The sequence below is a fragment of the Grammomys surdaster genome, unplaced genomic scaffold, assembly GCF_004785775.1.
Source record: "Grammomys surdaster isolate TR1022 unplaced genomic scaffold, NIH_TR_1.0 125167, whole genome shotgun sequence".
NCBI classification, from domain to species: Eukaryota; Metazoa; Chordata; class Mammalia; order Rodentia; family Muridae; genus Grammomys; species Grammomys surdaster.
This window is the reverse complement of record NW_021620060.1, coordinates 1-17,278: the sequence shown is the minus strand read 5'-3', so window position 1 is coordinate 17,278 and position 17,278 is coordinate 1. Positions and strand designations below refer to the sequence as shown.

At 41.9% G+C, this 17,278-nt stretch overlaps 1 protein-coding gene across 1 annotated transcript in view; it reads right to left on the bottom strand.

Annotated features, from left to right (window-relative positions):
• The window catches only part of Plcxd2 (phosphatidylinositol specific phospholipase C X domain containing 2), a 29,127-nt gene extending 22,237 nt beyond the window's left edge, over nt 1–6,890 (bottom strand). Inside the window, exons 1-3 of the mRNA XM_028785234.1 lie at nt 6,879–6,890; nt 4,491–4,632; nt 2,792–2,830 (exon numbers count right to left, since the gene is read on the bottom strand). Of these exons, the coding sequence (XP_028641067.1) occupies nt 2,792–2,830; nt 4,491–4,632; nt 6,879–6,890 (193 nt within the window). The remainder of the gene's footprint in view (nt 1–2,791; nt 2,831–4,490; nt 4,633–6,878) is intronic.
• Nucleotides 6,891–17,278: the final 10,388 nt, after the last annotated feature.

The following is a 17,278-nucleotide window of genomic DNA, read 5'->3' as shown; positions in this document are numbered from 1 at the left end:
GAGGCTGAGAGGCAGAGAGAGAGGCAGAGAGGCAGAGAGGCAGAGAGAGAGGCAGAGAGGCAGAGAGAGAGGCAGAGAGGCAGAGAGAGAGGCAGAGAGGCAGAGAGGCAGAGAGGCAGAGAGGCAGAGAGGCAGAGAGGCAGAGGCAGGATGGTTGCCATGAGTTTCAGGCCACCTAGACTACATAATGAATAACAAGAAATTTGAACATTTGAGTCCCTCCTTCATGGTCTATTACTCCCAGGACTAATTATAGCCCTTGGAAAGGTGAGGGCGGGGCTGGAGAGAAGACTCATCAGTAAAAGCATTTTCTGTTCTTGCAGACAATCAAGAGTTCAGTTCGTAACACCGATATGGTGCCTCACAACCACCTGTAACTCAAGTTTCAAGGGATCCAACAACTTCTCAACACACAGTGTACATACTCATGCATGGTCACAGACATATACCCAAATAACATTAAATAAGACATTTTTAAAAGGTGAGGAACTTTTTCTTCAAGTACTAGAAACTTAGTTGTTAGCAATGTTGTTATTTTCATAGTTATTGTTTATATTTGTTTCCTCCTGTTTCTCATACCATCAACAGCTACTTACCTTTGTTTTCCTCTTTATGTATGCAGAACCCTGGAACAATGTATGGAACAATACTTTTATAATGGGACGTAGTGATTCTCAGTTTTGGACAAACATCAGAATCTTGGGGGTAACCAGTGCCAGGATCCCACCTCAAATACACCAAGATAGGATCTCTTTGACATGGGAGTTGAAACTCTATCTCCCCCCCACAACACCCCCCCCCCAAATGATTCTGCTGAAATTTTAGGTCTGGCACCAACTGTCACAAATGTAAGCTTAATCTTGCTTTATATCTTCAGCTGGTAGGCATGGCCTCTTCAATTTGCTCCAAGAATGCTTTCAATATTTGAAGTACTACTATGTTGGCTAGCCTTTCAAGTATCTAGGGACAGCTCACTGACCCACAAATCCCCCTTTGACCAATTGAATAGGTACAGCTTCTTAGTGGAGAAGAAGATTTCAGGAGGCCTTGCTTTCCCTGGTGTGCCTTCTAGGGGTGACTGGATAGGTTGCCTCGGGTTAATTAGAGGCTTTTGGATGTGCACTCAGCTATGTTACAGTTCGGGACAAAGACACCAGGGCAGCTGAGTCACAGGGGAAGAGAGACTGGGGTGGGGGAAGGTTAGTAGTGTCTTGGTTCAGAGTTATGGCTACTCCCTCTTGGACAGCATTGCTGGACAGGATCATGTAAGAGGCCAGGAACAAAAGAAAACAAGATGGTCTTGTGAGTTCCAGGAACACTCTGTTTGTTCTTTTTCTGGAACACAAATTGACCCACATGGGTGCATCTTCTGATTGTTTCTTGGGAATTTGATAGCTCAAGTGAGAACCCAGCAGGTGTTAGTTTTTTACCTGGTTTTTAGTTATTACCACACTGTCATTACCCAGATTTCACAAATTGGAGTGTTAGCCATTCTCTGAGCTCACTTAAGAAGAATTTAAAGCAAATTCCCTAGGGACCTAGCTCCTAAGTAACACAAGAAGAATTCAGACAACATAGTCATGGTACATAACACTATACTACAGTGACATTACAGAATAAAATGACATTCCTCATAGCCACAGAAACAGGAATGGAGGAAGAGGAAACTGAAAACTATGAGGATAGTGAATTTCTTCATCACACCTGGATCACAACCAGGGAGATAGAGATGGTGACCCCACATCAAGGAGTACTTGAACCCAAATACTTAGAAAATTTTCTGTCCCCACCTCCCTGTAGGTACAGCTCTGTCTTTGGGGTCCTTCAACTCTGAAGCTCAACAGCTCCTCCAGGTGACTCACTGGTCCTTCCTTCCCTGGCCTGATTTCTTCATTGTTCTTGGGAATGGTCCCTAGAGGCAACCAGAAAGCTGGTTTTTAGAGGGGATGAGGACCTTCACACTAAAACCTCCTACTCTATATCTAAACACAGCTATACACCTGGCACACAAACAGATATACAGTGATTTTATTTTTTTTAATTTCAAAAAAGAACTCCCTTTTATTTGTTTGTGTGGTGAGTGTGTAACATATGTGGGCACCGTTCAGGGAGACCACAACACCAGGGCATCATTGGCTTCCCTGGAGCTGGAGTTACAGGAAGTTGTGAGCTGCCCATCATAGGTGCTAGGAATTGAACTCTGGTCCTCTGCAAGAGCAGTATAAGCCCTTAACCACTGAGCCAGCTCTCCAGATCTGTACTATTAAAATGTATTTATTAATAGCAGTGCAGAAATGTTTAAAAAGACTCATTGTGGGAAAATTATTGTGAGCAAAATGCTGAGGAATGCTATGCTACACTGAGTCCCTGGCTTGTCTGGATGGCACTTTGACAACCTTATTCCTCATGAGCATGTCCCTTACCTGCTTCAGAAACCCTTTCTTACCCATCATCCATCAGATGACCCTACAGAGAAAAGTTTGTTCCCATCTTCTGTCCCAGAACAATACTAGAGGACTATTCAACTCTCTCATCTCCAATGTTCTTTCAAGTACTCCCAAACATCTTTCCCAGGAATAAGTCACTCATTTCTATGTCTATTCAACCCCAAAGGACCCAAACTAGCAATTTTCAAAAATATCATTTTAGGACATTTTTACAAGTGATGGATAATAAGACTGATTTGGAAAACAGCCATAATGCTGAGTGAAATGGAGAGTTTCCACATGGCTAAGAGTACAAGATCTGATACCATGCTGCCTGAGTTCATAATCCTAGATCTATTGCTTACTTGCCATGTGACAGAAATACTGGACCTTAGTTTCCTCATCTGTGAAATGGGAATGACATTAGTAACACATTAGTGTTACTAATGTGTTTGTTGTAAAGACTAAGCATGTCAAGTTTAAGTGATATATTTTTTATTACATATGAAGCTCAGCATCAATTATAATCACTTTGGATGACAGCCAACTTTCTCCTGGACATGGTGGTGCATAAAATCACACTGGATATCATGCTTTTTTCTAAATTAATATAGAATATACAAATTATATGTACTGAGAAAATTAAAAAGATTCAAGCCACAGGGAACTTATCCTGTCCCAAACCAACAAAATTAAGAAAATATTAAAAATGCCCAAACATGGAAAAGCAAAACCCTTGCTTATACTTTCTCTTAGTTAAGTTACGTTAGTGACATAACATTGATGGTCAGTGAATCTGGGTAGCAATAAAGGCAAAGCAGGGTTTGATGATGCTCTGTGGAAACAGCAGGATACAAAGCAGTGCTCACTGTGCAGAGACAAACCAATGGGGTCAAAGCCAAAGAATGACAACTGATTCACTCCCATTTCTTAAAGAAGAGATAGAAGATAGCCCCTAAATGGAAGGCTTAGACAGATGTTCTAATACCAAGTTTCAGGGTTGATGGCCCGGTTGCTTGGAGTTCATGCTTGATTTTTAAATCTGTTTACAGAGACTAAAAGAGAGTGTTCATATAGAATTAAAGAAATCTCAACAGAGGGAGTGGTGGAACATGTCTGTGATTGCAGCATCCAGGAGGCTTAGGGAAGAGGGTTTTAGATTTGAGGCTAGTCTGGTTTATTCGTAAGAACCACTTTGTAAAATCTAAGCGGGGCTCAGTGGAAAAGCACCTACTAAGGTGCACAAGGTTGTGAGTCTGAACCCCAGAGCTGCAAGAGGTAAGATGGGACTCGGGTCGTCACATACATTATCTCAAAGTGCTCAGTGGCCTATGGTTCTTAAGAAACGCCTCCAAAACTCAAAGTTATTAAAGTTGAAGTGTTAAAAACGTGTTCCCTCCTGCTCAGCATTGGGGTGTAGCTAGTCAGTACATTTCAGAGATTTGGTACAGTTCCACTCCTCCATTTCTAACACAAGGAAGAGTGTTTTGGAAGTGATGACGTGAATGGTGGCTGATCTTTAGTTTGTCTGAAAGCACACATGGGTTTCAGTCTGACTCTGGAGGTCCCTGTCTATCAGACGCTACACTGTGTGGGACTGTACCTCTAGGCTGATTGTGTTTGAACCAGAGTCCTCAGGCAGCTGCAGATCTATGTTAGGGAGAATGAGGTGTCACACAAAGGAGAGACACAGGTGGTTAAGTGCAGGAAGAAAGATCCTATGATCAAGATGGCCTCTTTGAAGACTCATAAAGTTTTCTTTTTGGCATGCCAGAATTAAAACCTTACTTACATAAAAACTAGCAGTATGAAACATCATAATTAGCTTATATAGATTGGAGAGGCATTCTAAGAACAAATGTAATATGCGTCATAAAGTTACAAAGACAAAATGGCGACTTACAGGCAACTGTGAGACCCAGCATTTGACTAATATTATTGAAATGAATACACCATGAAAATGTGTTGTTTGGTTAACTTTCCCAAGTATGTGGCAGGGGATATCATTATAGCAGCTGAAAACAGATTTCTGACCACAGAGAAGGTCCATCTGAAGCTTCTTACCGCCCTGAAGAATACTGAGGTAGCGCAGATACATCAGGCTTTTGTGGTCTAGGACCAGAGAGGTCCCACAACCACAGATATAGCTGATGAGGAACTTCCTATAAATAATAACTGCCTCAGCCTCATTCATGGACTGCCTTTGCTGTATTGAAAGGCAGCACATTACCAGAAATGGTGGACAAGCCACTGGAGTGAGGGGTGAAGTTTACCAGAAGCTTTGTACCTGTTCTCACAGAACAAGTTTCTAAACATACCTCCCTGTGACGATGCTACCCAGAGTAAGAATTTAGACCATGGAAGCCAGGCCATAGAGTCACTACTGATGTGTTCCTCTAACTCCCTCCCCATCCCACAATTTATTGATCCACTTCCCTTAATTCTCTGATAGGCAGGAAGTAGATACAGAGGGATGGGCAGACTCTGCGCTTGTGTTAGCATTTAAAGGTCAGGTCTCCTTGTATCATAAATAGTACTATCTCCCATCCACACATATGAAAAGGAGAGTTGTGAGGATTACTGGCAGAGGAGGGAACGTTTGAAAGTTCATTTGGGAAAAAAAAACTTCATTTATTGCAATTCTGATGAATGCTGTAATAGAGAAAGCTTATGCTATGGACTGAAAAATAAAGTAAAAGGACAGACCCACTCAACTATTCTTTTCATTGTGATTTTACTGATTTTAATATGGTTAGCCCATTCCTTAATCACTAGAGATTTTTCAAAGAACTTTAGGGACTAATCAATGACAGAAATTGGATTGAGTTTTGAAATATTTCATAACAGCCCTTTTTATTTTCCTATTCACTTTTCTTTTTGAGGTGATACGAAACTCAGGGTCTTGGAATATGTGGTAAGCTCTACCACTAAGACACACAGCCACCCCTTCAGAGTCTTTATGATTGTTTTAGTGCCACAGATTAGGTAGATACAGCCTCCAGAAGCCACTATTTATGGAAAGGGTGCATGGCCAGCCTCACTTACATCTCCCTGTTGGAAGGAGTAACTTACCTTAAAAAAAAATCTTATTTGGACACAATAGCATCTCTTGCTCTTAACCATAGTTCTTGTTGAAGATTTTTATTTGAGAATAGAAAGACCTTACCTCCCCAGTGCTTGAACCTCAGGCTTTGTCACTAACCTGTCGTTGGTTCCTAGCACAGGTGCTGGTCTGTAAATAACTGTTTTAGTTTCTAGAGTTCTTCCTACCAGTGGCAGACTTGGGCATTTTGCTTATATCATTTGATCTTTGCCACAATCCTGAAGGCAGCAGTTACATGTGCTTATTATAGATGAAGAAACTGAGGCTGAGACTGGCTTTGTTGTGGCTTCAGAATTGGCAAAGTTTGCAAATGGCTACATAGAACAGAGATTCAGGTCTTGAGAAGGGGTGCTATATGTTGCTTACTTACTTCTGATGACACATCTTGGCTTACCCCTATTGCTAAGTGTCTGTCCCTCACCCCAAGGAAGGAAGAGATGAAAGTTTTTAAAAATCTTGTAAAGACATGAAAAGAACCTTCTGTGTAGGAACACATGAGGGCGCTCTAACCTTCTCTCAGTTAAGGGAATGTTTTCTTTGGATTCCACAGCTCATGTCTTTGACACAAGCACCTTTCCTGGATCTTAGCCTCCCCCTGTTTCTAACCTCTGAAAGGTTGAGAAATGGTCCATAGCCACTCTCCTTCCTTAAGAATTGGCTACTTCCACTCTTCAGCTGCTCATTAAAGGAACTGCTGGCTCTACTCACTGTTACAATGACAGGATGGTGAAGATGGAGGGGGTGGCTTTGTGGCTACACATTCTAACTGCTCTTGAGGAAGAGCTGGGTTCTGTTCCCAGCGCCTACATCCAGCAGCCCAGAAAACCCTGTAACTCCAGTTCCAAGGGATCTGATGCCTTCCTCTGGTCTCTATGGACCACTGCACACGTGTTTACAGATCTAACTGACCACATTTGCAAAGCAACAAAGCACACCCCAAACTGAGGTTGTGTTTATTTATGTTTGGTTCATTTGAGAATCTTTTACATTGCTGGAGAGCTGGGCAGCACATCGACTCCATTGGTGATGTTATATTTTTAATACTTGTGAGAGTTCCCTTTATTCCAAGGGCAGTCATTTTACAGTTTTGCGTGTGTATGTGGGAAAATCCAACCCCCTCAAACCACCTTCCTAGTCATTTAGTTGGGTGACTTTTTCACAGGGTAGGCAGGGCAAGATTCACAGGGCTGGAGAGCTGGTTCCATGACTAAGAGCATGCATGCATTTCTCTTGCTCTGGGGACCTGAGTTTGGTTCCTCATCCACAGTGGAGATCTTACAACACCTGTCACTCTGACTCCTTTATCCTCTTATAAAGTCTGGGGCACCTACGTTCATATGCACACATACCTTCTTCCCCATATTGAAATTACAATACTATCTTTAAAAAATCATGTGACAAACTGAAGAGGAGCCACTTGAGAGAGGTAATCGTCTTAGATCTCTTCCAAGACAAGCCAGGGTCTTCTTTCTATTCTGTGAATGAAAGAGTAAGCCATGTGCTCTGACAGATGAGAGAAGGAAGGAAAAGCCAATAAGTAGCATCTAAGTTACACAAAATGATGGGATTAAAGAGAACCTCTACACCTGCCTCAGCAGGGAAAGCTAGAGCAAACACACCTCACCCTTGAAGACCAGCTTTCTGAGGAACTGTGTCTGCTAATGCTTCACGATGCTCTTTCTGTCTAGTGCAGAAGGAGTTTTCTCTGCAGAAGACTTGCTGGGTGCTTACCATACAGACCACTTAAACCACTGTGCTGCTTTTGTTCTGAGTCAGTAAAAAGCCTCATGGATGTCTGTTCTTGAAAAGGGAAAAAAAATGCAACTTGTTCAGGGAAATGGGTCAGTGGGTGGTCCTTCATATGTAAACATCCTCATAGTACCATGCATTAGAGACCTGGCATGGAATCAGACAGTCTTGGATGAAAAGAAAATTAGCTTTATTACAACCAAGAAAAAGAACTGAGGTTTTGGTGCAACACTGGCTTAGACACCAGCTCCATAAGTGCCTTTGTGATAAAGTGTGATAAAGTGAATTCAACAAGAGCTGGTTGTCACAGTTCTAGCACTGATACCAAGATTCTTGGGTTTGGCAACCTGTTTAGTTTCTTTGTGCCTTGATTTCTCAATCTGAAAATTGGGGGAACAGTGTACCTATATTCTTGGGTTCATAAAAATTTCACGAGGCTTATATAAGACAAAGAAACTCATGCAGAAAGCCTGGTTAATCTTAGTATTATCCTTCTGCTTCTGTTGGTGTTTAAATACTCCTTATATGAAGTGACAGGCATCTTAAGACTTTATACTTGTCTTATCTTGGGCATCAATACTTGCTTTCTGCATGTCCTAGTCTCTCCTTAAGACAACTATAAAGACCCATCCTTCATGCCTAAAGTCTCCTGGGGGGGGACAGTATTTTCAAATCTCATGTCTCTCTCTTCCTCTGTTCCTCCCTGCCACTTTTCCTACTGCCTCTTTTGAACCAGACACCAAGCATATACTGAAATGAGAGAGACATGGTTGTACATGTTTGAGAAAGAAACAGGAACCAGTTCTAGAGTGTGCATATGTAAAGGGGACACACAAAGAAGTTACTCCTGGGCTGCTTCCTGCAGGATGGATTGTAACTGGTCAAAGGAAGCAGGGTGTTGGCAGGAAGTTGGAGCAGAGAAAAGAGCAACACACAGCTGGGGTCATAAAATGAGCATGTCTCCTTCAGGGGTTTTCCTTAGGCCCTCCCTATATTGTCGCAGACTCCATATAGGATACAAAACAAAGCACAATGCTGGATACTTCTTTAGTTGGGCTGGTCTCTATTTTTACCAGATCCCTCTCCCCCACATTTCTTTAACCTGTCTCTTCTGCAGTTCCCCATGGCAGTCCTTCTTGGTTCCCTGTGTCCCCATTTCTAATTATTCTCATTTACTTCCTCCTATGCTCTTTTTGGTGTGCCCTTCCCCCACCCTTTCAAATGCTGCTCTCCAGAGTCATCTTTCTCAAAGCTACTCTTTAGCCAATTCCACCAGGACGCATTGATGCATTGATTTAGGAGGCACTGGCCATATTCTGACTTTGTTGGCTTCATCCCAACTGCTGGATATTGCTTACAAGGTATATGAACTGCAGCTCACTCACTCAAACTTGCTACAGTATCTATGATGATATTAGGTATAAAATTAGGTAATCAGAAAGGATAGTTAGTAATTGCTATATTAAATATTAGGTCTGTTTCTTACTAGGTAGCCTTCTAATGACACTGTACTTAATTTTTACTTTATCTTTTTGTTTGTTTGTTCGTTTGTTTGTTTTGAAGCATGTTCCGGCTATATAGCCCTAACTGGCCTGCTGCTCACTCAAGATGGCCTCAAATTTATGGTAGCAGTTCTGCCTCAGTCTCTTGAATGTTGAGATTATAGACATGCACCATGATGTTTTATTTATCTGTTTAATTCTTGATGAGTTAAATTTTAATGAGTTTAGTCATTTAAAAAATGTTTAACCATATCCAACTAGACATGGTGCTACCTATTCTCTTAGGTCTTAAGAGGTAGGCGTTGGGGGGCTGGAGCGGGTGCCATGAGGCAATCTCAAGGCCCATCTCAAGCAAACAAATAAATAAACCAAAAAACCCACCAGGTTTAGTGATGCACAACTGTAATCCCAACACTCAGGAGGTAGAGGCAGGAGGATTGTCGTTGCAAGTTTGAGGTAGCATGATGTCTATAAAAAAGTTTCGGATCAGCCAAGGCTATATAATAAGACCCAGTCCCCTCAACAAACAAATACAAGAATTGATTTTACTAGAGGTCTAGTCTTCACTCTTGCTTTCTCTGTAGCCTCATGGGAAAGTCTAAGGGTGTGACATGAGGTAGGATCTTTGAAAGGGTTATACATTGAGGTCAATTCCATATAGACCCTGGAGGCCAGGTGCCCAGCAGTATTGTGTAAATTGTCACATATCAGTCCCACGATTACATGTAGACCCTGGAGGCCAGGTGCCCAGCAGTGTTGTGTAAATTGTCACATATCAATCCCACGATTACATGTAGACCCTGGAGGCCAGGTGCCCAGCAGTGCTGTTTAAATTGTCACTTATCAATCCTACGGAAAAAGTTCTGTCCACAACTTCAAGTGAGTAAACAACTAGAAACTACGTATTTTTAATTTCCTATAAACACTTCCTCTGTCTTGATTATAATTTATAGCCTTGCATGGAAATAAACAATAACTGAGCACACAGCTGTTAGTGAATTCTATGAGTGTTAGCAGATGATCAGACATAGTACAGGGAATCTTGTGTTATCAACATGGGGTAAGCTTCTATATTATGCTTCCTCAATTTGGCACTTGTGGTGTAAAGACTATAATTATCTCCATTTTACAGACAGGGAAACTAAGGGACAGAAAGATGAAGTTTTTTATTTGGGTCAAGTAACTGCTAAGTTAACCTGACAGGCATTAGGAGCAAGAGTTTCACCCTGAATGATGGACATCTCTGTACTTCTTTCCAAGCAAATAAAAATGAAAAATAGGCCAGTGATTAGCCTTGGGTGAAGGGGCTTATTAAGCAAGCCTGGCAACCTATAGTTGATTCTTGGTGTTGGCACATTCTGTCTAAGCTCTGCCCCACAATTATCTGGCAACAGCCAGGCGTGCCTGATTCACTACAAAAGGGGCTGCTTGCCCCCTCCTCTCTCTCTCTTGCTCCTCTTGCCTTCCTGTTCTTTCTTTCTCCTCATTCCCTCCCCTGCCCCACCCCCTGTGTCTCCACATGCTCATGCTGGCCCCTACTCCTCTTTTCTCTCTCTCTCTCTGCCTCTATTACCCTCTTAATTCCCCTCCCTGCCCTTAATAAACTCTATTCTATATTATATCATCCTGTGGCTTGTCCCTCAGGGAGAAGGGATGCCTCAGCATGGGTCCGCAGAGGCACCCCCTTTCCCTATACCTCACCACACCTCCATAGAACATATGCCCCTCACTTTATCTTTTTATAAACATATCACTTGGGACCCATATAAAGTTGGAAGGGGAGAGCCAACTCCACAAAGTTGTCCTCTGACCTCTGCAAGCCAGTGGAGGCATGTATGGCCCCAGATACAAATCATACACACACAGACACAGAAAGACACAAAGACACAAGCACAGAAAGAGAAATAAAATTGAAATAAAAAAAACCTTCAAACCCCTAAAGATGGACACAATGTGAACATGTATCCTAATATATATATATATATATATATATATATATATATATATATATATTCACAGTGTGCTTGATAAATACGTGTAATTGTTTTATATCAATTAAAACAATGAGAAAATACAATAAGACACAAAAATAGATGAGATGCAAAAATGGCCATGTGTTCTTAAATGGAGGTGTATAGGGCAGGTATTTCTGATGGGAAACAGATTAAGATAAGATGTCATAGCACAGCCCAGACTGACCTCAAACTTGAGAACCTCTTGCCTTTACTTTGCAATTCAGGGGTTAGAACATGTTAGAGCAGTTTTGTTTTGTTCCATGTTTGGAGTTTTTTGAAAGAGGGTCTTACTCTGTAAGCTGGCCTGGCCTGGAATTTGTTATGTAGACCAGAATGACCTCTAACTCGTGTCAGTCCTAGATGGCTCTGCTGTTTATAAGCTTAAGCCATCATGCCTGGCAAGAACAGTGCATATAGAAAAGTATTTTGTCTCACAACCCAGGCATTTAATCTCTACAACTTTGATATGAATAAAACATAACTCGCATGTTAAACTATTTCAGTGGCCTGAGCTGAAAAATATAGTAAATTACAGAGTTATACTTGAGAAATGAGCCTTATGGTTAGGGAATACAGCAAAAGATTCACTTTAAAAATTCCTTTACCATTCTTGGGTGTTATTTTATTGGACTTACCCTTTCTGTCTTAATTACTTCCATGCAATCCAGTTGAAAACCTTTAGCTGGAGTCACTAAACTCCAGTCTGCCCTGTTAAGTGCCCTCTCTTCCCTCAATGCTCTGCCAGTACTTAGTACATCCTTGATGAACTAAGGTCACCGTGTGGGAAGAAGCTCCATATCAGTCTCCATCACTATGAGGCAGTCAGGACAGGGTCATAAGTAATACATGCCCATCTCTCCATATTCTCTACTGTACTGAGTACATGCGTACAGAGGACCACAAGCACAGCTACCTGAAGGAACAGATGCTTAAAGACTTGCTAAATGCCAGCAAACTCGGGGCCGTTGATCTGTTTGCAAACCTCTGAGGTCCAGCCATCTTCTTACAGGCAGAGCTTCATCTAGCTACCTTTTTACCCTGCATGCCTGCTCATCCCCAGCTCCATTTATTGTAACTGGTCCTTCTGGGTTGAGTTATCTAGGGCAATGAAGATGAATGTGCCAGAAGACATAGAGGACAAAAATAAACCAGTTAGAATGACTAAAACAGCAGCTATAATAAAATTCTATGTTCTAGAGACTAGATTTCCTGAGTTATTTTCTAATAACATCTCCTGGGGCCTCCCACGTCATCACCTGTTAGGTCCTTGGAGAAATGGAGCATTTGCAAAGAATAGGACTTCCTATTAACAAGTACATGGAGCCAAGCATCTTAGGATGGTCAGAGCTAGCCAACAGAGCCAGGATTCAGGATCAGGGGAACCACTAAGTAGTCTCCCAAACCAGAGGACATCTTAGTACCTTACTGACAATCCAAAGAGATAAACTTCAACTCTCACACTTGATTATTTTTCATGAGCCATGTGGGAGAATGTTAATAATAACCATCAACCTGCCAGCACAATCCAAGAGAGCCATGTGGCCAATTTAATTTTTAATCAGTTGCCTATTGAATTCCTAATTATTCACAACACACCAAGGCAATGTGTAAAGCCAAAACCTGGAAGCAGAGGGCCTTAATCAACACATTCCTTTTATGTATAGAGAAGCCAAGAGGCCTCCCATTGTCTGAGGAGAGACAGGGCCCAGGATCCTAGTTTACCAATGTCTGGCTGGGAAGAAGTTCCAAGGATTGGTTTCCAGGATGCTTTCCAGATCTAAGTGACTGTTGAATAAAATATTTATGTGTGAAACACATATAAGAAGAGCTTCTCTGGCTACAAGCGCTTCTCCACAGGCCACAGTCCTTCCCTGAGCTGTCCTAAGAAACAGAAAGTTTGAACAAACTGAACCCTCCCTTCCCCATGCCTCTGCAGGGCACACGGGTATGCCTTTACCACAGACAGTCTCCAAGCCAGCCCCTATATATCCTATAAGTAAAATTTAAGGAGTTTCAATGGCATTCCTGAGAGGCATTGTAAACCACTCTCAGTATTCATGGGTATCTATTATCTATCATCTTTCAAAAGGGTTTCCTGGTCTTTGAATGTACAGAACTTAAAAGAAATTGCTCCTCTGTTCTGATCATTTAACCCTCACTTTGTCTTCAACTGGAGGATACCATCTTTTGGGGAGTCACCCCTCAAAGAAGTGTTTCTTCTTCCTCTGGGTAGCCTTCTCAACTCTGAGGTAGTCCTGTTTTCCTTAACATTTTAACATGAAAGAAAAAAATAACAATGTGGAAAACCAGGCAAATGTTCAGGATAGGAGCAGAGCTACATCACATTAAATATGTGCTACAAAACTCCCGCTTTCATGGAACTCCTTGGTGCAACCACAGATGCCAATGTGTGGGGAAAAGTGGTATTTGATGATTGTGGGAAATAGAATCCAGTTTCTCCTTCACAGAAGGCTTGTGGGATGCACCCCACACCCCCAGTACTGCAAAAACAAAGAAAAGAAACAAACCAAGCTAGCCAACCAAACAACAACAGCAAAAACAAACCATGGCTCAGGAAACAGTTTAGCAGGATCTAACAGGTCTCAAGGAAAACAGGTAGAAGACTCAATTGGCACACAAAAGGACCGGCTCTGTGAGACTTACATCTAGGACTTATTTTGTAAAGTATGTAAAACACCTGAGTTGAAATCTAAACAAAGTTATATAGGTTAAAGGACCTCCTTAAAGGGCACTGAGAGCTTGGCTCAGTAATGACATTTGCATAACATTCCTGGAGTTCTGGGTTTGCTCCCAAGCACAGCATAAACTATGCTTGATAGCACAGGCTACTCAAGAGCTGAAGCCAGGAGGATCATTGCTGGCTACATATCCAGTTCAAGGCCAGCCTGGGATGCACAGGAATCTGTTTAAAAAAACAAAACAAACAAACAAACAAACAAACAACCAGAGTGCCAGTTTAAAACTTGAATCATGTGATACTGGATATAATAGCATCGATGGGTATAGGGAGATGGGCCAACTTTGGAATTAAGATTTAGTTCTCACATCATCTCCACTGTACCATCTCCCAGTTCTGAGATGGTCCCCAGGTATCTGAAGCCCGGCAGGCCCAGACTAAGCAGAGCCGCTCACATCCTGGTTCACCAGTACAGGTATTCTGGGGATATCTCCATCTCCTCCTCCTTCTCCTCCTCCTCCTCCTCTTCCTCCTCCTCCTCCTCCTCCTCCTCCTCTTCCTCCTCCATACCCAAGTTACTTTCCCACATGTTTCCCCTGGTTAATCACTAAGTCCAGCCGATACTTCCTCCTAAACGCCTGCAGCATCTGCCCTCTTTCTGGAGTCCACACTGTTACTTACTGCTTCCGGGTCAGGCTGCTTCCTACTTGGATGACCTCAGTGACATGTGCCTTGGTTGCAGCTCTTACTTATTCCCATACATTCTGTACTGCAGGCTGAGTGACCTTTTCAAGTCACAAAGCTGACATTTCTATTTACCTGCTTAAAACCCTTCACACTCCTCACTCTGCTAGGTTGTGTGTTTGTTTTGAGACAGAGGCTCATTTGACCTTAGCTGGTCTCATTCTCACTATGGAGACTAGGATGACCTTTCCTCAAGTGCTGGGATTGTAGCTTTGGACCTGGATGCTAGAACTCTGTGTGTGCTTACCCAGAGCTCTCACAACTAGGCTCCATCCCCTTCATACTCCTCACAGGCTTGTTAAGGAGAAGCTAAGCCCCTAACACAGATTATTGGACCTCTAAGCACTTTATGACCTTGGCCCCCATTCTTTTCCTTTTGTCAAATGTGAGGAATCTATAATGAATTAGTTCAAAGTGTTAATGGGCCTCTCTGTGCTCCCAGATCTTGTTAGGATGCCCCTGCCATATGCTCTTCCAGATCCAGCCTGAACCTCCCCTATTATCTCACATGCATATTATGTTGTAACAGGTTGATTAAATGCGCATTTCTTCAACCAGCTCTTTGAAGACAGAGACCCCATCCTTATTGACAATGTTTGAATGACTAGTGCCTTCCAGACCCTGCAGTACAGAAGGTAATGGACACATGGGTTGAGCATAGTAAAAGAAACAATGCCAAAGCTGCCCCCCGCCCCCACCCCAAGCTAACTCTTAACAGCTGACAGGTCCTTTGAATTCATTTTGCTCTAAGGCAGCTAGCAGCCCTTCACCCACCACTGAACAAAGCTTCCAGTGGCTGAGGTTGGCACAGTGTTCAATTTTGGCATGACATATGAAGCTCTTTAGGATCCCACTCCTACCTGCTTTTCCAGCCTCAACTCCATTTCTTTATTCAAATGAACTCTATTCTGATCACACCAGATTGTCTGGGTTTCTTCAAGGTCACCATGATCTTCTACTCCTCAGTTCCTCTTGCATATGACTTTGCTCCCCTCTCTAACACCTTCTTCTAGTTTGTTATGATTCCAATCAAAGGTCACTTTCAAGTTGAGTAAAAAGAAATAAAAAGATTGGGGGGAGGTACAGGAAGAGAAAGGAACCTCCCAACACCAGAGTCTGCCTGAAGTTTCCTAGCAGCTGAGAGTTAAGAGTTTCAGCAGAATTAATATTTGCTGTAAAAGTTACCTACACAGTGTTCCTTCTATACAGAGATCTTTAGAAATGGGAATGTTAAAATGGTCCTGAAAGATACTTAAGGCTGAGCACATATGACTTTCACATGTGGTCTTTCTCCTTTCTCAGATGTAAACATGTAATTTTCAATCTTTTCAGCAATAAGAGTTATAATCTAAACTTTCCAACAATAACACATCTTTTGACCTATGGTTTTACCTTGTCAGTTGTAATCTTAGCCAGTCTAACACAAGAACTATGGTGCTATTTCCTCAGCAACCTTCTGAGCTGTACCTTCAGGAGCCTCCAAATCATGTAGATGCCTCTAGCGAAGACTCTCAAGTGCCACTCTTTCTTGAGATGCCCACAATCAAGAACGTAGTCACTCCTTTCCTATGTATTTCTCTTTCTAGTAATCTGTGTTTAAAATTCTATCAACTCAAGCTGGGCATGCTGGCACACGCCTGGCTCATTTCTTTAATAACAGCACTTGGAATAGAAAAGCAGGAAAATCAGGAATATAAGACTATCCTCAGCTATATATCCTTTCCACAGCCGTTCTCGATGACCACCCCAAATAAGAAAGTAAAATAAAAATAAACAAATAAACAGACAAACCACACTTCTATTTCATACCGACTCGGGGTGACATTCTTTAGCAAAGCCAGGAATCCTGGCTTTATGTGAGTAGTTTCCTAGAAGAAACTCTCAGCAGTGTGTAACTGTGCGTTTCTGACTCCAGCTCCACTGCCATGGACAATTTCTAGTCTTGCTTTCCTTCTAAATCAGAACTGAGAGCAGACTTCCTGGGTATCACAGATACTGTGCATTCTTCTCCATCATTTTTGAATGTCAGTTTTTTTTCTAAAATAAGCATTTCATGAAAAGTAAGGGGAAGAATGTTTCATCTGATCTGATACAATACATGACATAAATATAGGCATCTTTTGAATTCCTGATTTTTCTTTATACAGGTGTATTTTTCTACATAGGTAATGAAAATCAGAAGAGGCAAAAGGGGTTAAACACCAACAGCTAAAGCCAAATTAATAAACATGCTCATTAATTCCCAGGAGGCACCAGAGCTAAACTCAACATTGATTGAAACATTGTTTCCACCCTCACCTGTTTCTGTTGGGTATTTTCTCCCATCTGTTTTCAGTTGCTCCTTAAGAACATTGCTTATAGAACATAAAACTTCAAATAATACACGTTCCTAAAATATTCATCTCGGTCTGATAGAGTCTTGAATATTTGAGTTCGTCCATCACTGCAAACTATAGCTGTACTCCAAAACATTTTATGAGGTTCAAATGCTTTCTTCTTTTTCTCTTTCATCCTTGCTGCCTTGGAACTCACTGTGTAGCCCAGGCTGTCTAACAATCTGCAGCAATTCACCAGCCTTAGATTTCCAAATGGTGTGGACCACTTGACTCTATTTTTTTTTTAAAGTTAATATATTGAGATCTGTTCAGAAAAAAAAATGCTTATAGAACATAGAGTGTACACACACACACACACACACACACACACACACAGACACAAGACAACCAGAGAGTAAGCAGAAATAACAAAGTTATTCTTGTAGAAAATTTCAGTTCCTGATAGACTATGTATCCACACAGGAGGGACTCCATCTTGGAGTTTACATGGCTTAGGTGTCAGGCTTAGAGAGTACTGGTGGCCTTTTAAACACAAGACCTTTTAGCTTAGAGTCACTTGGAGATCTGCAAATTTACTCCTCCTACACTATTTGCTCCTCAGGGTCATTCAGCAATAGAATCTAAAACCTTCCAACTTTAAACGTCACAAGTGAGACACGGAGGGCCTCCTCCTTAGCCATATGCATAAACACACAGATCTAGTGA